Source organism: Misgurnus anguillicaudatus, chromosome 9 (genome assembly GCF_027580225.2).
Source record: "Misgurnus anguillicaudatus chromosome 9, ASM2758022v2, whole genome shotgun sequence".
In the NCBI taxonomy this organism is placed as follows: Eukaryota; Metazoa; Chordata; class Actinopteri; order Cypriniformes; family Cobitidae; genus Misgurnus; species Misgurnus anguillicaudatus.
In genome coordinates this window covers 8,362,396-8,384,085 of record NC_073345.2, presented here as the reverse complement: position 1 = coordinate 8,384,085, position 21,690 = coordinate 8,362,396, and the positions used below count along the sequence as shown (strand labels likewise).

Genomic DNA, 21,690 nt, shown 5'->3' with positions numbered 1-21,690 from the left:
TTCTTCTATGATTACGAGCAAAGAACCACTTTTGGTGCTATATAGCACCGTTTGTTTTTAGAGTGTACTGTTCCTTTAATGCACAATGAACTAACACAGGTTAATAAATGCTGATAAACTATATTGCTCATTGTTGGTTCATGTTAGTTAATGCATTTAATGATGTTAACAAATACAACTTTAATGTAATGTTTTACAAAAAATTTTATTCAAAAACTTCTCAGCATCTGTGATAGAGCTGCCTACAAGAAGTGAAAAAGACCTGGTGTCCACTACAATAATGTAAGCTACATTATATGAACTCGGTGTTGTACACTACATTATCCAGGCTCACGGCATTCCGGGCGTAAGTCATGGGAATTCGCCTTTTAATCAGTGAAAGAGTGGGAACCCTGTTTTTAAGACCATATACTTTTCAATAAAATGACTAAAGTGTTCTCCGCTATATTTTCAAGCTGAAGAGGTTTATGCTGAGCGCTCACGGCCACCTGACCTCGGTGCGCGCTCCCTACTGCAATCTGTCACCGGCGCGCGAGAAATAGCCCGACAACGACAGCCGGTTCGAAAATAGACAAGACCCCCTTGACCCCCCTGCCTGTGCACCCCTGGCTTTTCCCTTCCCATCTCCAGCCCTTCATCGGCTCCTCTATCTCTTCTTTCGCACGGTGCTCGTGAACGAATACTGAGGTGGCCTTTGCGCGAGTTCTGCGAGTCCGCGTCAAGTTTTTAACCTGGAATAAAGACGCGACGACGCAAACTTCATAAACGCGGAGCGAACAGAAAGCCGCCTAACTGACTCTGGAAAGGAGACGAGGAGATTGAAAGACACACAGAGGTGAGTGATTACTAAATCCGACAGTTACGCAGTTTCATGTGATGACCTCACAAAAATGCTGCATCGCGACGACAGGCTCGCAAAGTTCTAAATTTGACGTTAATTATCATGTCGTTTTACGTTGTGACGACATGACAGACTGTGTTGCGCACGTTCGCCGCGTTGCTTAGTAAATATTTATGGTTAAACCCCAGGTGTGCGCATACCTGTGATATTGAGAAACGTAACCGGTACACGCAGCGCGTCACTTTACCACCGATATTGATATATTTCATTCTGTCCCTTAGTAAATGTGGAAGGGTCGTGTCTGCAGGGGAAACACGTGCATGGTCTGGCATGACTATATTAGGAGAGTGACCAAGACACTTGGCACACATGGGACAGTACCGTTGTATGCAGGGTTGCCAGATCTGCGTAAAAAAATCACCCCTATGGACTAACCCAGTGGTACTCAAACTTTACACCCCCTGTGTAGGGTGCGTACTTGGAATTTAAATGAAACAAAACATATTCAATTATACAATGTAACATTAGTGCTGTTAGTTGGTAGTGTTCGAGAGCGATCTATCTAGATTTCTTCAAACTATTTATTTTCTTGAATTAGAACGTATTTGAACATTTAGTTTGAACATTCGGGCAACATTCAGTCTATTGCAGTATTCTTCTTTAAATGTATTTATTAACAAATTACTAAAAAAAGACTGAATGTTACAGGTAAAAAAACTGTGATGCTCCAATCTTTCTTTCTCTCAAAACTAGGTCAACTCGACCAATTATCTTATTGGAGCTTCAAAATAAAAGTTTTCCAAAATATCAGATTGCACATACTATTTACACATTAATCACAGTTGTATACACTCATATATGACTTAACAAATAAAACTATGACATATTTTTATTTATTTATGTATTTGTTTGAAAAAAGGGACAGTGTACACGTATCGACATGCATAATAAATGTAAGTGAACCCAAATTAGCCACAGGCTAGTACATATGGCTCTTACAGGTAGATATATTTTTGGTAGATATACTGTATATGTGTTATAAGGTCACTGGTATGCATTACACAAAGCTTCATCTTGAAAGTCAAAGTGTATTTTTAATCATAAATGCACTCTGTACTTGTTTATAGATAAAATCAACAATCTAACTTTAAGATTGAATGCTGAAAAAGTACTTTAAAAAGTACAGTTTAGATGTTACCCTTTTTCGAGGGAAAACTGCAGACTTGACAACACTAGTTATTAAGTTTATATTACTAGGTATTTAACTGTTCTGCATCATCAATCATGTGGTGTAGAAATATGTCAGTGTTTATAAATAAAAAGTCAAATTTTAAGTAAATGAAGACTGATGATTGCATGTCACATTTACACATTGTTTTTGTTGTTGTTGTTGTCTATGTCTCTCTCTCTCTCTCTCTCTCTCTCTCTCTCTCTCTCTCTCTATTGTACCATATGAGTTATTTATGGTGCTGTTGTGGTAGTTATGCAAAATGTGTGCCTGTTTGTTTGTGTCAATCATCTGTGCAAGCTTCCACACTGTAAAAATTCCTATTGCACTTAAATTTTCAAGTTTAATCAACTTAAAATTACAATTAATTTTAACTTTCTTAGCGAGAAGTTGCTATGAATTATAAAATTAACTTCAGCTAATACAACTTTATTTTTATAATTTTTAGTAACTCCTCACTAGTCAAGAAAGTTTAAATGAATTTATAAAATTAAGTTGATTAAACTTAAACATTTAAGCGCAACAAGGAATTTCTTATGTGCGCAAATAAAATAATAATATGATAGGAGACATGTAGTGTATGTTGTTAAAGGGGTCGTAGCATGAAAATCTGACCTTTTCCATGTTTAAGTGCTATAATTGGGTCCCCAGTGCTTCTATCAACCCAGAAAATGTGAAAAAGTTCAACACAGTAATTTAGTTTTGGTAAACCATTATCTGCAAACATGTGGAAAAAAATAGGTCATTCAGACTTCACTTGTTTTGTGACATAGGTAGCAAACAATAATACTCCCCCTTAATCTGCACTATCCAACCACGGCACTGCAATGTAGTGCAGAGAGAAAGTAATAATAATAATTGACAGCACAATTGAGTTTAATTTCAACAAACCACCATCATGGCGATCAGTGTTTGCATTTCATCAGCTCATTTGCATGTTAAAGGACACACTCAAAAACAGCAAATTTTTGCTCACACCTAGAAAGTAGAAATTTTAACATGCTATCTGTGAGGTATTTTAAGCTAAAACAATCCAAACGTACTCTGGAGACACCCATGACCAAAACATTTCTTAATATGACCCCTTTAAAATCAACAAATGCAATACAAATGTATTACAATTTAACTGTGAATTAGATTTATACACCACATTGTACATTACTTACTGTTCATTACTGTAATTATACAGTCTGCAGATATAAGATATAAGAAAATATAGCTTTTACTTTTCTCTTGATAAAAGCACTTGCCAGATGCATAATAAAGATATTCAAAAAAAAAATGTCATTAATTACAAACCAAATTGTGCAAAATGGTGTTTTGGTTAAAAGCAATTCACTGTAATCTCTTTGTAATAAGAACATGATTCATATAAAATATATTAAATGTGTTATATGTTTTAGGTTGCTGTAGGTCAGGTGCAAAGGGGTTAGATTTTAAAAACGAGTGAAATGTATAACCTGAATGCACAAGTTGATGAAAGTTTATTCTGACGCTCATACTTTTCTACTCTTTGAATCTTTCACAGAGCAATGAGTCGCAGCATTGTGCGCCAGAGTAAGTTTCGGCATGTTTTTGGCCAGGCAGCCAAAGTGGATCAGGGATATGATGATATTCGAGTTTCCAAGGTGACGTGGGACAGCTCCTTCTGTGCAGTCAACCCAAAGTTTCTGGCTGTTATAGTCGAGTCCAGCGGAGGTGGGGCTTTTTTGGTACTTTCTCTCTCAAAGGTAAGTGGTTTGGGGGCTGAATAAATTCTGTACCCTATTTTCTCTCTAGTCAAAGTGGCAGATTTACAAATAATACAACCCTTGTCATCCTACATAATGTAAAGAACATTTTGTGAAAGGTCATGTCAAAGATTGAAATCAATGTAAAATCAATGATTAAAATCAAACTTTGTTTATTCTTTAATTTTGGCGTGACTATATTTATATTTGTTTTGTTGAAGAGATTTCATTTTTGGCTTATGGTAAGGGTGACCATCCCCCTCATGTCTTCCGTTTCACCCACATAGAAACACATAAGTGAAGCCCATGGAAACAGAGTACACAACATACATACATGCTGTCACTTCTGTCACATACTGAACGCTGTTGAAATAGTTTGCATGTGTGATAGCAGAATTCTTAACCTTATATATTTTCAGTGTTAAGCGTTTTTTCAGTTGGTGTTTGGATTCGTTAATTAGATTTTGATACTGTTGATTAAAACTTTGTAATTTTGTGATTAATTAAAGTTTAAACTTGCATGCTCAGTATTGGTTTTGAAGAAATTGTACACAAATGGTAACTATTTCAAAACTATTTTTTATTAATTTGAAGTGTACATATTTGTAGTTTCAAACTATGGTTGGGACCCACTTCTGGGTCAAATAGTAAGATAAAATGGGTCGCACGAAGTGGCTTTGCTGTTGCCGTGAATGATACAGTTAGGTCAAATTAATGATTGGCAATGACAGTGATTTTGATATGATATTTCATAAATACTTTTAATATTGCAATAAAACTTACATTTTCATTAATAACATGTCAAGAAAATAAAACCTACTCAATTATAAAGAATAAAATGTGTGTTTTCCTCAAATTTTTATTTAATAATGCTTGTGGGTCCCGGGATAGATTGTAGCCTATCTATATTTGAGGGGGTCACAAAATGAAAGTTTGGGAACCCCTGTATGAAAGGTTTTTAATTGTACATTTACTTTTACAATCAAATTAATATTTTAAAAGATTTGAGAGTAGACTTTGGATTTCAATACCAAACCAGTGAGACGTTTAGTTCCAGAAACTGTTAAATTCCTTTTTATTTCTTTAAAAAATGAAGGTGCTAAAGGTTCTTCACTGTAAACCTGAACAAGTTGAATGAAGTAATGTGAACTATAACAAGAGTAAATTTAACTTAAAATTTCTAGAAATAATGTGTAATATCAATTGCTCTGTCCAGCATCTTTAAAGATTTTTATGTGTCATTGTCACGTATTGGTTACTCAACTGTTTTGTCCTAATTTCTTACCATTTTCGCTTCGGTTTAGGGTTAGATTTACATAAAATGACATCCTTATCCAAACCCAACTCTAACCCTAACGCCAGGCGACAATGGTTTAAAAATCAGAAAATATAAAAAATAAATCTGAAACAAACAGTATAAACCAATACTTAAAGTGACATCCTAATCTAACCCTAAACCGAAGCGAAAATGGTTTGAAAATAGGAAAAAGCAGTTGAGTAACCAATACGTGACAATGACACATAAACAGTGCTGGGCAAGCTACTTGGAAAATGTAGTGAGCTAAGCTACCAGTTACTTTACATTAAATGAAGCTTCACTACACTGAAGCTACCCCCCTGGGAAATGTAGCAAGCTAAGCTACATCAATAGTAGCTTGCTACATCCAAGCTACTTATTTATTTTTAACCAGTTTTATTATGTAATTATTTATTCAGTTTCCATTTAGAATTTTGATAATTATAGGCAATTAAAGCATAATGTAGACCTAGGTACTTCACATTATGGGGCGGTTTCCTAGACAGGTCTCATTCTACTCCCAGAATAAAATGCACGAGTGAGCTGCCTTAATTTAAAAACACCTTGCCCTGCATACCTTAACACAGCTCCGAAACTTTCAGAGGTGTACGAGGATCTGGAGCTACCTCTACCATCATTTAAAATTAACTCCAGACACAGTAACGAGACCCGCCCTGACCCTGACTGTATGAAACAACTAATCAAACTGATGATGGCAGTGACATTACCCAATCAGAGGTAGAGCACGAGTATTCACAGGATGCGAGTGGTAATGTTTTGTATGAATAAAGGCTGCACAACTTGAAAATACGGGAAAACAATGTCCCGTGTCGATTCAAAATGACGCGCTTATTCACAAATTCAGGATGACTTCAGAAATGTTTGGTAAATTGTAGCTTGTGTGGAAGCTACCTCACTACTTGGTCAAAAAAAGAGCTTAGCTACTAAAAAGCTATTTGATTTAGAAAGCAGCTAAGCTACCGCCAAGCTACTGAAAAATGTAGTTAAACTACTAGCTTCGCTACTTGTAGTGAAGCTACTGCCCGGCACTGCACATAAACAGAAATTCGTGATACGATCACAAAAAAAACCGTGGAAATTCGTGACAGTATCACGAAAAATAATCAAAAAATTATGTAACTATAGGTACGTAATTTCGTGAGACTGGGTAAAATTTTTTAACACAAAATAAACTTGATTCTCCACAGAAACACATACAAAACATTGAAATAAATTGTCAGAATTGTGGAGAGAATTACATTTAAATGTGCTGATGATCAGGGTTAATCTGATCACCTGAATGGTGACTTCACAAAATTATAATTTAAAACAAAACAACATTTTTAATATAATACCTTAAACCTCTATAACATTTATGAAAAAAATAAGTAGTTGAAGTTCTTATCACTTATTCTGTGAAAAAGCTTAAATTATCATAATATCCAGGCACAAATGATTATGGGTATTTCTTACAACATGTACTGAGAAGTTCATTTCACTTGACTGTTTTAGTTTAAGAATTTTATACGCTTAAAGGTTAAATTAATTAAGATTTTTTTTTAAACAGTAATTGATGTTTACATCATTGTATAAGTAAAGACAATATCTGGGTTAACAGTGTTTGCAGTGATGCCACAGAATCATTTTTGGTTCCCCAAATAACCTTTTAGTCACACGTTATTTTAAGAGTGTAGATGTGGTTAGAGTGGAAAAATTAGTTGACAAACAAGTATACAGTAATAAGCACATTCAGAAAAAGCTGATTTCTCATGTAGTTTATCATGTTAATAACATCAGAATGTCTGCATATAAACACACATATGACCTTAATTGTAGGAGGCTAAAGTCTCATAATCTATTTGCAAGCTTAGGAGCATCAAAGTTAGATTTTTTCATTGATTTCAATCTTTGACATGACCTTTCTCAGTCAATATTAAAGATATCAAGGATATATTTTCACAGAATGTTCCTAAAGGATGATTTTATGTAGAAAACATCACAAAAATTAACTGGGTCACATATTCTGTAATAGACTCAATCAAAAGACACTAAAGTGTAACCATTACCATTACATTTATTTTTGTATCATACTCTATCTGAATATGAGATTATTCATTTTTGCAAATACACACTCTAAAAATGGCTGGGTTATTTTTGACTCATAATGGGTAAATATTGGACAGAACACACTGCTGGGTTAAAAATGACCCAATGTTGGGTTGTTGTTATGCATCCATGGGGTATGATAACCCAGCATTGGGTCAATCTTAACCCAGTGGTGTGTTCTGTCCAATATATGGGTCAAAAGTAACCCAGCCATATTTAGACTGCAGTTACCCCACAATAAACAAATGGCATATGTAAAACTATGCTAAATATTCTCACTAATTCTAACTTTTCTATGCTATTTGTGTATTGCTTTTAACCTATAGGCTAATTTTAGGTAAGTTTATTACCCTAAAATTCAATCAGGTTGCTTAGTACACTGTCAGAAATAAAGGTACAAAAAAGTATCACTGGGGTGGTATTAAAAAGGTCCTAATATGTACACTATAAAAAAAAGTATTATCTGTCTTAGTTGATTTAACGAAATAAAACAAGTAAACTCTATTAAAAAATTTTTTTGTCTTTTTTAACTAAAATCTGAGTTAAAAATAACTTAAAAAATAAAAATGTGAGTAATATGAGTAATTCTAAATGAACATATTATTGAGTAAATTCAACTTTATTTTATCATGTATAATCCACATACATTTGTAAGAAGGAAATTAACTTATAATAAAAAAACTTTGTGTTGAAACTAGACTACATGAATGATTTTGTTAGACACCTAACTAGGCAGTGGATTTGTAGTTGCCAAAATGCTTTGCATGGGACTGCATTTGGTGAATGCAGAATAAAAAAATCAAGAATAAAATTGAAATGCTATTTTATGCATTTTTAATTAAAAAGAAAGACATGTTAGTGGTTAATGTTCTGCTTCTGTTTCTCTGTAAGTTTTGTAGTCACTTGTTCCCGAAGAGTGGTGCTTGTGTTTAGACCAGTGGTCTCCAACATGGTGCCCGCGGGCACCAGGTTGCCCACACAGAGTCTGTGAGTTGCCTGCCAAAGCACATTCTGTTTTTTATTGCATATTTTTATATTTGCTTGGTTTCTTTTTATGGATGTTAACCTTTTAAACAATGATAAAACACATCAACAAGTAAAATGAAATAAAACAAGTAAAACAAAAAAGTTTTGATCCAGATTGTTTTACCCATTGTGGTAGCTCTTGCTCACAAAAAGGTTTTTAGATTTAGACACAATGATTTAGCTGACACAATGAAAATCATGCTAAATGCGTGCTAATGCTAGTACTGAGACCAATCTCTTCTTACTTGCTCATCATAATGTGATATATAATAATAAATATGTAAAGAATAGAGGCAATGTACACATAATTAAATCAGGAAGATTACATTAAAGAAGTAAGCCTTAAAAAGTACTCACATATATAATATAATATTTTTACAGTGTAATTTAACTTAGATAAGTAGATTTAGTTTTTTTACTATTTGTGCAAAAATGTAAAAGCAAATTCTACTTTTAGTTTTTGGTCAGTGTTCCATTTAGGTACCATTATTTACCTTTGGGTAAGGTGTGCTTTTTGAAAGGGCACCACCGCAGTGACAGCTTTCGTACCTTTTTTTCTGAGAGTGTAATCACATGTACTAAGTAACCCAAAACAGTTGTTGTTTTGTTGTTAAAGTTTAGTTTGAAACAATGCCACTTAGTTTCATGTTTTGTTATCTAATGAATAAATAACATTGTCCAAAAAGCTACTTTTTCAATGTTGATGGTGGGAGGCAATATGATTTTGATCTCCTGATGCATCACATCAGTTTTGTAGTTTCGATATGTCTTGATTCCCTAAGGGTCCATGAGTTAATGCTCTTTTTAGTCAAGCTTCACTGCAGAGTCACGAGCATATGTCAGCAGGCCTGGATAGACACGCTATAAATACCCAACTGACCATCTCTCCTGCGCTCAGTCAGGCCAAAAGAAAAACTCCCTTTTCAACAGCTCATCACAGGGTTATAAATACACAGCAGGAGTATGAGGAGGGGACTGACCATAGCGGCGAGAGAAAGAGTCAACACGTGTTCACAGCAGCCCAACACCAATGACAGAATAACATGAACGATACAACACTGATGACACTGATGTCATAAACCGTGTAGGATAGCTTTGTCATATCATCGTCAGTTCAGCAATATACATGATGCAATTTCACAGAGTATTAAATATATGAATAGAGTCAACAGTACAATTTGTATGAAATTGAAAGATTGGAAAGAGATTAGATAGAAATAATATGAATGAAATTTCATCCTGGTAAGACTGGATTTCAAAGACACTGTTGCTAATATATAGACCATGTATATGATTCAAATATGTGTCAAATTTCATAAACATAATCTCATTTTTTTATGATTCAGATGGGCAGAGTGGACAAAAATTATCCCCTAGTGGTTGGACACTCAGGTCCTGTATTGGACATCGACTGGTGTCCTCACAATGACAACATCGTGGCCAGCTGCTCCGAAGACACAACTGCCATGGTAATCATTACGACAGCCATTCATAGACATTTCCAATGCATGACATATGCAAGTGTTTCTTTAAAAATAAGCAAAGCACGTCTCAGCCCTCACTGGAGGTAAAGATCACAGAGACAGTAGTCTCAAGAGATGTGATGGGACAAGGGCTTGTATTTATAAACACATGTAAAACAGGCGCTCGAGGTCAGAAACGTGTTTACAGATTGCCCAGATAGGGAAAGATGGATAGGTGGTGTCTATAAGGAGGATTCGATTAATTTGAGCTAAGTTCCTCTTAATGTGTCATTTTGTGATTCAGGAACGACATTTCGAAGATACACTCACCTAAAGGATTATTAGGAACACCATACTAATACTGTGTTGGACCCCCTTTCGCCCTCAGGACTGCCTTAATTCTACTTGGCATTGATTCAACAAGGTGCTGAAAGCATTCTTTAGAAATGTTGGCCAATATTGATAGGATAGCATCTTGCAGTTGATGGAGATTTGTGGGATGCACATTCAGGGCACGAAGCTCCCGTTCCACCACATCCCAAAAATGCTCTATTGGGTTGAGATCTGGTGACTGTGGGGGCCATTTTAGTACAGTGAACTCATTGTCATGTTTAAGAAACCAATTTGAAATGATTCGAGCTTTGTGACATGATGCATTATCCTGATGGAAGTAGCCATCAGAGGATGAGTACATGGTGGTCATAAAGGGATGGACATGGTTAGAAACAATGCTCAGGTAGGTCGTGGCATTTAAGCGATGCCCAATTGGCACTAAGGGGCCTAAAGTGTGCCAAGAAAACATACCCCACAACACTACACCATTGCATTAATGGGAAATTGAACAGGTGTTCCTAATAATCCTTTAGGTGAGTGTATCTGTCTTTCCCCATCCTAATAAATAGGACTGTAGTCTTTCATGACTGAAATAACTGCCCAGAGGCGTTGCAAACATTGCCGCTGAGTGGCGCGACTTCCCTAAAGGGACTTTAATTTCTTTGGAATTAAAACTAGCCTACTTTCTCCTACCCCAGCTTGATCCATTACATTCATGTCACTCTGTAGCACCATTTACAACTTTGCTCTGTTAAAGCATCAGATCAGACAAACATGGCTACATGGCTCAACCAATGATGTGAGTTTAGGGCAGACTATGTTTGTTTACGCAAAGTTTGAATTATGTAATGATAATGCCTTAAAACAAAATTAACAGACATATTTCACCCACATACAATAAAACACTTCTTATGTAAAAACAGTGGCTTCAAAAAATATTTGGACACTTAAAGGTGCAGTGTGTAGATTTTAGGGGCATCTAGTGGTGAGGTTGCACATTTCACCCCTCCCTTCCGAAACGCATAGAGAAGCTACGGTAGCCGGCCCGTCACAGGACAAACATGTCATTGTCTGAGACAACGTAGTGACAAACACGCTCTGTAGAGCAGTTTGCACATTTAGGGATACTGTAAAAACATGATTGCGCAAAATGGCGGCTTCCTTGTAAGGGGACCCGCTGTGTATGTAGATAAAAATGTCTCATTCTAAGGTAATAAAAACAATACAGTTCATTATGTAAGGTCTTTATACAACACTAAAAACATAGTTATCTAGATTATATTGCATTGCTGTCAAATAATCATTCTAAAATTGACATACTGCACCTTTAAGCAATGCTTAAAAATGCATGCATTTTGTTAGGTTTTAAATCATTTAACAATGGAAATACATAACTTAATTTTCAATATGACATGATGTGGTATACTCTGACTTTGAAAAAAGTAAAAAAAAATGGTAATGGCAATTTAAATCCTTTTCTGATAAATGGTGTCCTTGTAGTGTTCACACGTTTGTTTCATTATTTCTGAATACTGTACATACAGTATGTGTGTATTGCCAGTTTCAGGTGTTGAGTATATTTACCAAGTATTATATATGTCAGTTCAAAACACGCATCAAGTCCATCAAGGTTGAGCAAGACAGTGTAGAGTGTTATAACATATGAATGATATTATTGCTATTTCATTACATCACATTGCAAGCGTGTATGGCATGCGGTCTATGTGCTTCTGTTAGAGAGGTTAACTGCAGCTGTCATTTGTGCTGGCAACTCTTCTGATCACTTCTCAGAACTGAAATGACTTTATATCTAGAAGTTTACTTAAGCAGTAGTCTTATTAAACAGCTGTTGTTATGAAAGCAAGGGTGTCATGGAAGATTATGTGCATCAGTGCCTAGAAGACATATTTAATCAATAATTAACATCTGATTTGACCTTGAAGAACTTTTTTATGCACTTGTCCCCAGAGCAATATACGAAATCAGCCACCTACCGTGAGGAAAATAAGTATTTGAACACCCTGCTATTTTGCAAGTTCTCCCACTTAGAAATCATGGAGGGGTCTGAAATTGTCATCGTAGGTGCATGTCCACTGTGAGAGACATAATCTAAAAAAAATCCAGAAATCCCAATGTATGATTTTTTTAACTATTTATTTATATGATACAGCTGCAAATAAGTATTTGAACACCTGTCTATCAGCTAGAATTCTGACCCTCAAAGACATGTTAGTCTGCCATTAAAATGTCCACATCCACTCCATTTATTATCCTAAATTAGATGGACCTGTTTGAGGTCGTTAGCTGCATAAAGACACCTGTCCACCCCATACAATCAGTAAGAATCCAACATGGACAAGACCAAAGAGCTGTCCAAAGACACTAGAGACATAATTGTACACCTCCACAAGTCTGGAAAGGGCTATGGGGAAATTGCCAAGCAGCTTGGTGAAAAAAGGTCCACGGTTGGAGCAATCATTAGAAAATGAAAGAAGCTAAACTTGACTGTCAATCTCACTCTGACTGGGGCTCCATGCAAGATCTCACCTTGTGGGGTCTCAATGATCTTAAGAAAGGTGAGAAATCAGCCCAGAACTACACGGGAGGAGCTGGTCAATGACATGAAATTTGCTGGGACCACTGTTTCCAAGGTTACTGTTGGTAATACACTAAGACGTCATGGTTTGAAATCAAGCATGGCACGGACGGTTCCCCTGCTTAAACCAGCACATGTCCAGGCCCGCCTTAAGTTTGCCAATGACCATTTGAATGATCCATGGGAAAAGTCATGTGGTCAGATGAGACCAAAATAGAACTTTTTGGTCATAGTTCAACTAAATGTGTTTGGAGGAAGAAGAATGAAGAGTACCATCCCAAGAACACCATCCCTACTGTGAAGCATGGGGGTGTTCGCATCATGCTTTGGGGGTGTTTTCTGCACATGGGACAGGGCGACTGCACTGTATTAAGGAGAGGATGACCAGGGACATGTATTGGGAGATTTTGGGGAACAACCTCCTTCCCTCAGTTAGAGCATTGAAGATGGGTCAAGGCTGGGTCTTCCAACATGACAATGACACACATGACGAATCCAAACGGAGGCTGAGGAATTATACCACGATAACCAAGGAGTGGCTCTGGAAGAAGCATATCAAGGTTCTGGCGTGGCCTAGCCAGTCTCCAGACCTAAACTCAATAGAGAATCATTGAAGGGAGCTCAAACTCTTTGTTTCTCAGCGACAGGCCAGAAACCTGACTGATCTAGAGAAGATCTGTGTGGAGGAGTGGGCCAAAATCCCTCCTGCAGTGTGTGCAAACCTAGTGAAAAACTACAGGAAACGTTTGACCTCTGTAATTGCAAACAAAGGCTACTGTACCAAATATTAACATTGACTTTCTCAGGTGTTCAAATACTTATTTTCCTCACTGTAAATTGAGGTTGTATTCATACTGTGTATGATGTTGCAATTTTGTGGTTCAAATAGTTATGCTGGCTATTATTTATTATTATTATAGTTTTAACAAGCATCTTATCATGCAGTGCTCAGACCGCATTTTCACATGCACTGATACATTGTATTGTCACACAGGTATGGCAGATCCCTGACCACACCCCCTGTCGCCCCATCAGTGAGCCCATTGTGGTGCTAGAGGGTCACTCTAAACGTGTGGGCATCATTAAGTGGCACCCCACTGCCCGCAACATCCTCCTCACTGCAGGTAAACACCCACTTCCTCACCGCTACTGTTTCATTTCAGTCATGTACCTCTTAATAAATGCATAATGCCACCATACAAAATGCCTAACAATGACGGGCATAAAAGAACCAGAAAAACTAAATAAAACATAAAAGATGCTTAATAGATGATAAAATAAAAATGGTTTCCCTTTTGATACCATTCAGATGGGTTTCATTCAGTGTGTTTGTGTCTCAGGCAGTGATAATCTGATCATCATTTGGAATGTGGGCACCGGAGAACCCCTGATCACAATGGATGACCATCCTGACCTCATCTACAACGTCAGCTGGAACTACAACGGCAGTCTCTTCTGCACCACCTGCAAGGACCGTCGCCTCCGAGTCTGTGATCCTCGCAAAAGTGAGGTGTTGGCGGTAAGTCTTACTACAGGGAAAAGGGAGATGATTGATCTACCACAGGCGTGCTGGTGCACTCACAAATCTACTTCCTGTCTTCAGGAGATGTTATTTCATGTATTACACGGCACTCAGATTTTTTTCTGTTCTGTTTAGGAGAGATTGGCTCCACATGAGGGCATTCGGCCGATGAGAGCTATTTTTACCAGAGAGGGAAACATTTTCACTACAGGTTTCACCAGGATGAGCCAGAGAGAGTTGGGCTTGTGGGATCCGGTAATGAAGTGAAACGATGTGTCTTTTATTTGATTTTCATGTTATTTTTACCCCTCGCTTTTATTTTTAGTAACTGATGGCGGACTTTCAATTTACAGACTAATTTCGAAGAGCCCATTGCATTATTGGAGTTGGACACAAGTAATGGAGTTTTACTGCCTTTTTACGACCCAGACACCAACATTGTATATCTCAGCGGCAAGGTCAGACCCCATGTTTCATCTCATTTTTTTTTTTCATTTTTAAAGGGGACATATCACAAGACTTTTTAAAGATGTAAAATAAATCTTTGGTGTCTCCAGAGTACATATGTGAAGATTTAGCTCAAAATACCATATAGGTAATTTATTATAGCATGTTTGTGTCCTTTAAAATGCAAATGAGTTGATGAAATGCAAACACTGATCGCCATAATGGTGGTTTGTTGAAATTGAAACTCAGCTGTGCTGTCAATTGTTTTCTCTCTGCACTAAATAGCAGTGCCGTGGTTGGGCAGTGCAGATTAAGGGGCGGTATTATTATAATAAAATCCCCTTCTGACATCACAAGGGGAGCCAAATTTCAATAAACTATTTTTTTACATGTTTGCAGAGAATGGTTTACCAAAACTAAGTTACTGGTTTAATATTTTTCACATTTTCTAGTTTGATAGAAGCACTGAGGACCCAATTATAGCACTTAAACATGGAAAAAGTCTGATTTTAAGATGGTCCCCTAAACTTTGTATCTATGACTGCTTTATTGCCTCTACAGGGTGACAGCAGTATTCGGTATTTTGAGATCACAGAGGAACCTCCTTATGTGCATTACATCAGCACATACAGTAGCAAGGAGCCACAGAGAGGAATGGGCTTCATGCCTAAGAGAGGAGTAGATGTCACCAAGTGTGAGATCGCTCGGTCAGTTATGATTTACGTACATCTAATGTTTAGGCATGAATATATGTTATTAGAGATGAAACATCAAACTGCTCCTGGTGAGTTACCGTCCCAACACACCTGTCTGTAATTATCAAGCAACCCGAAAACCTTGATAATCCGCTTCAGCTGTGTTTGATTGGGGTTGGAGTTAAAATCTGTAGAAAGGTAGCTCATGTTGGAGACCCCTGGTCTAAAGTAACAGCATCATTCATTACTTTTCAAAATCCATATCAATCTTTACACTTTCAAATATATCAAGATTAAATTAAACATTGCCGTTCTTTAATAAAAAAATACACTTTTCTTTATAATTTCTAATACATTTCTAAATTATTTTAAATTCAATATTGTTTTATACAGTATTGTTGAAAGCTGTAATGCAAGAGCATCATAAAAAGTACAGTAACTGTATCTGAATGTTACCCTGGGCAACAAAACCAGTAAAACGGGTATATTTGTTGCAATACCCAACAATACATTGTTTGGGTCAAAATTATACATTTTGATATGGCAAAAATCATTTGGATATTAAGTAAAGATTTTTTTAAAATTCCCTACCATCAATAATTATTCAAAAATCTATGTATTCTTAGTAATATGTGTTGATAAGGACTTCATTTGGACAACTTTAGAGGGGATTTTCTCAATATATTGTATCTCGCCAAATATTGTCCTATCCTAAAAAATCATACATCAGTGGAAAGCTCTTTAATGCAGAAATAAAGCTAAATAGATTTTTTGATTAATGTGGTTTGCAGTTGCAGTTTCATGTTGACTCTAAAGACTATTTTATTGTTTTATAGATTATACAAACTCCATGAGAGAAAGTGTGAGCCTATTATGATGACAGTACCCAGAAAGGTAAATGAAGGACACTGTTGATATTTTCATTGTTGTTAATTTTTTTAGTTTTCAAGTATATACACAATTTAAGCATATAATCAACGTTATTTCATTTGTTATGAATGGATAACAGTATACTTCTATACTTCAACATTATCCTGGATTAATAGTTGCTGTTTATCGCCAAAATTGTTTGTTTTCAGTTCATAATACCCAATGCATTAACTGATAGAAATTAAACATTATTCTTAAAGGGATAGTACACCGCAAATTTTTTTATAATTTACTCACTCTCATGTTGTTACAAACCTGTATAATTGTCTTTGTTCGGATGAACACAAAGGAAGAAGCAGGAAAAAGAATACTATGGAAGCCAATGGGGCTTCTGATCGGTTACAATTTTTTTTTTTAAATATCTTACTTTGTGTTCATCAGGGTGAACTATCCCTTAAAGGCTTACCAACATTTCTATATTTACATATTAATCATAATCAGATTGTATTAATAATATCACATGAATAATGAGGATGTTGGTGCACAAACATCTAGATAAATCTAATCAGTTCTCTCTTGTCTGTTTTTATGATGTCAGTCGGACCTGTTCCAGGATGACCTGTACCCAGACACAGCAGGTCCAGAGCCAGCACTCGAACCTGAGGAATGGATGGAGGGACGAGATGCAGACCCCATACTGGTGTCCATGAGAGATGGTTATGTTCCTCCAAAGAGCAGAGAGCTGAAGGTGTCCAAGAAGAACGTCCTAGACACCAAGCCTGCCACACGAAGAAGCATGTCTGTTGTAGATGGAAGCAGTTTGCCTGTGAGTACATTATCTTGCTTATCCCTGGTGTTTTCGCATCTTCCTAGCATTTTTTTCTTCATCAATTGCTTGTAGACACTTCTTTATAAGCTTATAGGGTTGGGAATCAAACTTTTTTTAAATACTGCAGTATTTTAAATATTTCTGCATTTTTCACAATTAAACATGCCATGAAATTGCACACTGTAATATTTGGGAAAAAAATTCATTAATGTTATATTACCATAGCTTAGAGGGATAGTTCACCCAAAAATGAAAATAATGTCATTAATGACTCCCCCTTATGTTTCAAACTCGTAAGACCTCCGTTCATCTTTTGAACACAGTTTAAGATGTTTTAGGTTTAGTCCGAGAGCTTGCTGACCCTTCATTGAAAATCTATGTATGGTATAGTCTCCATGTCCAGAAATGTAATAAAAACTTCATCAAAGTAGTCCATATGACATCAGTGGGTCAGTTAGAATGTGTTGAAGCATCGAAAATACATTTTGGTCCAAAAATAACAAAAATTACCACTTTATTCAGCATTTTCTTCTCTTCCGTGTCTGTTGTGAAGCGCATGCATGAGACTAAAGTCATGTGACTGCGAATGACGTACGACGTGGCTGACGTGTTATCTGGTTTTTGTGCGCCTGGGCTTTGTTTACAGTCTGAGGGAGACGCACCCTGTAAGTTTGAAAAAAAAAACTTTGCAAACATGTCTAAGGATAACACGTCAAGAGAGGACAATGCTGAATAAAGTGGTAATTTTTGTTATTTTTGGACCAAAATGTATTTTCTATGCTTCAACACATTCTAACTGACTCACTGATGTCAGTTATCGTACATAGATTTTCAATGAAGGGTCAACAAGGTCTCGAACTAAATATAAAACATCTTAAACTGTGTTCTGAAGATGAACGGAGGTCTTACGAGTTTGAAACGACATGAGGGTGCGTTTTTTTCATTTTTGGGTGAACTATCCCTTTAAATGCTCATTATTGGAATTGAAGAACCAGATTTACATCCATCATCATGTTTCTTCTATAGTCTGTATGTGAACATACCTCATTGTATAGTCCAGAATCAGACAGTAGCATTATGTAGCTCTCATTTGGTCATTTCTAGCCAAGGTATAGTAAGATCTGGTCACACAGGTCAGTTGTTTGAAATTGAGATTAATACATCATCTGAAAGCTGAATAAATAGGCTTTCCGTTGATGTTTGTTAGGTTTGGACAACATTTGGCCGAGATGCAACTATTTGAAAATCTGGAATCTGAGGATGCAAAAAATCTAAATATTGAGAAATTCGCTTTTAAAGTTGTCCAAATGAAGTCCTTAACAACACATATTACTATAGTATAAAAACTTACAAAATATCTTCTTGATCTTTACTTAAAGGGGCCATGTCACAAGACTTTTTTAAGATGTCAAATAAATCTTTGGTGTCCCCAGACCACATACGTGAAGTTTTAGCTCAAAATACTATATAAATAATTTATTATAGCATGTTAAAATTAACAATTTGTAGGTATGTGCAAAAATGTGCCATTTTGGGTCTGTCCTTTAAAATGCAAATGAGCTGATGAAATTCAAACACTGATCACAATTGCAATTAAAACTCAATTGTGCTTTTCTCTGCACTAAATGGCAGTGCTGTGGTTGGATAGTGCAGATTAAGGGGCGGTATTATTATAAAAAGAGCTCCTTATGACATCATAAGGAGCGCCAAATTTCAACGACCTATTTTTTCATGTGCTTGTAGAGAATGATTTACCAAAACTAAGTTACTGGGTTGATCTTTTTCATATTTTCTAGGTTGATAGAAGCACTGGGGACCCAATCATAGCACTTAAATGGAAAAGTCAGATTTTAATGCCATGGCTCCTTTAATGTCCTAATGATTTAAAAAAATCTATAATTTTGATCTATGCAAATGCATTGTTGGCTATTGCTACAAATATACCCGTGCGACTTATGACTAGGTTTGTGGTCCAGGGTCACAAAGGTCATGACATTAGGTACTGGACTGCAATGTCATTTTAAACGAATAGTTAATCTTAAATGTCATCCTAATTTCATTCCAATAGCGTAATGTCCAATCTACAATATTACATTTAGTAAAGGTGAATGAGCACTGGCCAGAAATGTCACAAAAGCAATATGAAAGAGACTATAGTTTAAATGCTTAACCATCATCCACACCTAAAAAAAAATTGCTGGGTTGTTTCAGCCCATGGTTGGGTAAAATATGGACAAACTCAACTGTCAATTTACGGTTTATGGAAAATGTCCATATTTGACCCAACCATCGTTTAAAAACAACCCAGCAAAGGTTAATTTAAACCCAGTGGTTGGGTTTTTCCATGTTTTATCCAAACACAACCCTTTTTTCTTATCCCGATGTGGGGTTGCAAGGATGCCAAACTGTTAAGCAGAAATGTAGCTAGAATCCCAAACTAGGATCATTAAATTCCTTACGATTCCCATCCCTAGAAGCTGAACAGTTCTTACCATTTCTTTATTTATCTTCTGACTAGCTCTCTTTTCTTTTCCCCCTCTCCTCATCTTTCTTTCTTGACTCTCGGCCCCTTTGACTCATTTTCCATCAATTTTGTTCTACTTCCTGTCCTCGTTTTCTCTTCCCTCTCTCTCCATCTCTTTCCATCACTAGCCTCAGTTGTTGGAGAAGCTCATTGAAGAGATCCAAAGTCTGAAGGCCACAGTTCTCTCTCAGGAGAAGCGAATCTGTGACTTAGAGAATAAGCTCTCCAAGTACACTAATGGCACAGTCTGACTACATCACTAAAACTAACCGACCCTGTTCACACTGCTAACCCCTCACAACTAAAGTATGATAGGCCAAGCCACTCCCGATCCTGGTTCACTTTTGTTATGGGTTTACATTGTAACTACAACACCACTTGACTTTACACAGCTTTTCTGATCATTACCAAACATTGTGTAGCAAATAATTTTGCATAGGCACTTATTGCCAGAAATAGTGTTTTCCTGATGCTTTGTAGTTTGTGTGTTAATATTGTGTGGTAGTACACGATATTAGCTTTCTTAAAAATGAATCTTATCAAGAAGCATTTTATAGACAACTGGCAGCTTCATGTATTGAGTTATACTGTAAATCCTTGTAGGTACTACAGATTTTAAATGCTAAAAAAGAATGAGAAGAATTGTAGTTACAGCTTTCTGCAGTAGTTAACAGTCATGGTTTCATCTGTAGTCTGTATGTGAACATACCTCATTGAAGAGACCAGGACCTGGGATCAGACAGTAGCATTATGTAGCTCTTATTTGGTCGGCTCTGGCTAAGCAAGATCTTTGGCATGAGTAGGTATATTAGGAAGCTCTGTAAGGGTAATGCACATCACTTATTGCCATTTCATTTTAAATGAATAGTTCACCTTAAATGTCATTCACTTTAATGAGGCGTTTAGCATAATGCCCAATCTATTAATATGAAGGTCAATGGGCACTATGCTGAATTTGACAGAATATAAAAATACATCATAAAAGTGGTCAATATGACTCTTATATAAGTCTTATATTCCAATGGCTTTGTGCAAATTAAAGATCAAATTAAAGTCATTATGGGGTAGTTTCCCGGACAGGGTTTATCCTAGTCCCAGACTAAAATGCATGTTTGAGCTGCCTTTAAAAACATCTTAAACTGGCATATCTTAACATGTCCTAATTCCTAGTCCTGGATTAATTTAAAACCTGTCCGGTACACAGCCCCTATAACTCTGAAATTTCATTTTAAACATGGCATGAATTGGAATATACGATAGGTTTGAAAGTCAACGTAAGTTGAGAAAATGATAACAGACTTGAACTATTCATTTAATTCATCTCCTGAGCAAATCTTTAATTATATCTATATTGTTGAGCAATCTAATCTAATAATCAAAGTTGAATTATTTCTGGACTAAACAACTAAAGAATATTCGCATTGAAAGCCCCATTTGTTTTTTATGTGCTTGCATTATTGGCTCCTAAAATGCCACACAATCTGTCACTTCACACACCTCTGCCTTTCCAGATTTGACCAACAATTAAAACTCATGTGGTTTCTGTTAAACAATACAAAATGTAAATATTATACTAAAAAAAAAACATGAAAAATAGTCAAATATCTAAACCAAAGACATTATTTTGTGTTTTATGTAGAGCATAATTTGTGAGTATTATGGTTTGAATAAAACTCTTTTTGTACAAAAAATTGCATACGTTGTCAATTAATAATCAAAGAAACATACCACTTTCATCTACCGCAGGTAATTGTTCTCCTTGCTATAGCTTATTCATTTGTAATAATAAAGTATTCTTGAATGTACAGTACTAAAATACCAGCAATACATTTTTAGTGTATTGAAAAAAATAAATGGTATATATTATGTGTTTTTTTTTTGTATATTTGAAAATTTGTGTGTAAAAATAGTACATTTACTAGCAGCAGGGCTAAATTCCTTTATTATATGCAATATCTTGTATATTTTTTATTTTAAAAGCTTGATGGTTTTGTCTTTATTTTCTTTCTTCAGCTGCACTTGTTTGACTATTTTATCCACCCGTTTTTTCCTTCTTATACCTATAATATGTGCAAATCGCTATTGCAGTTATAAGATGTGTATGTATATATATATATACTTTTATGAGAATATAATAGGCCTACCAGTGCTTCACACTCCAGTCCAGTTGGTGGCGGTAAATG

At 36.0% G+C, this 21,690-nt stretch overlaps 1 protein-coding gene across 1 annotated transcript; it reads left to right on the top strand.

Moving 5' to 3' along the window:
* Nucleotides 1-596: 596 nt before the first annotated feature.
* On the top strand, nt 597-21,230 carry coro6 (coronin 6). Its single transcript, XM_055180940.2, has 11 exons — nt 597-835; nt 3,600-3,799; nt 9,575-9,697; nt 13,615-13,744; nt 13,961-14,139; nt 14,278-14,397; nt 14,496-14,600; nt 15,151-15,296; nt 16,121-16,178; nt 16,753-16,980; nt 19,636-21,230. The coding sequence occupies exons 2-11, from the start codon at nt 3,602-3,604 to the stop codon at nt 19,756-19,758; spliced, it is 1,410 nt and encodes a 469-aa protein (XP_055036915.1). The 5' UTR covers nt 597-835; nt 3,600-3,601; the 3' UTR covers nt 19,759-21,230.
* The last annotated feature ends 460 nt before the right edge of the window (nt 21,231-21,690 follow it).

What these genes read in the sequence shown, in the direction of transcription:
- coro6 (XM_055180940.2), top strand. Translation starts at nt 3,602, where the DNA reads ATGAGTCGCAGCATTGTGCGCCAGAGTAAGTTTCGGCATGTTTTTGGC. An exon ending in TTGTATATCTCAGCGGCAAG is followed by an intron (nt 14,601 to 15,150) that starts GTCAGACCCCAT and finishes TTGCCTCTACAG; the next exon opens with GGTGACAGCAGTATTCGGTA. An exon ending in ACCAAGTGTGAGATCGCTCG is followed by an intron (nt 15,297 to 16,120) that starts GTCAGTTATGAT and finishes ATTGTTTTATAG; the next exon opens with ATTATACAAACTCCATGAGA.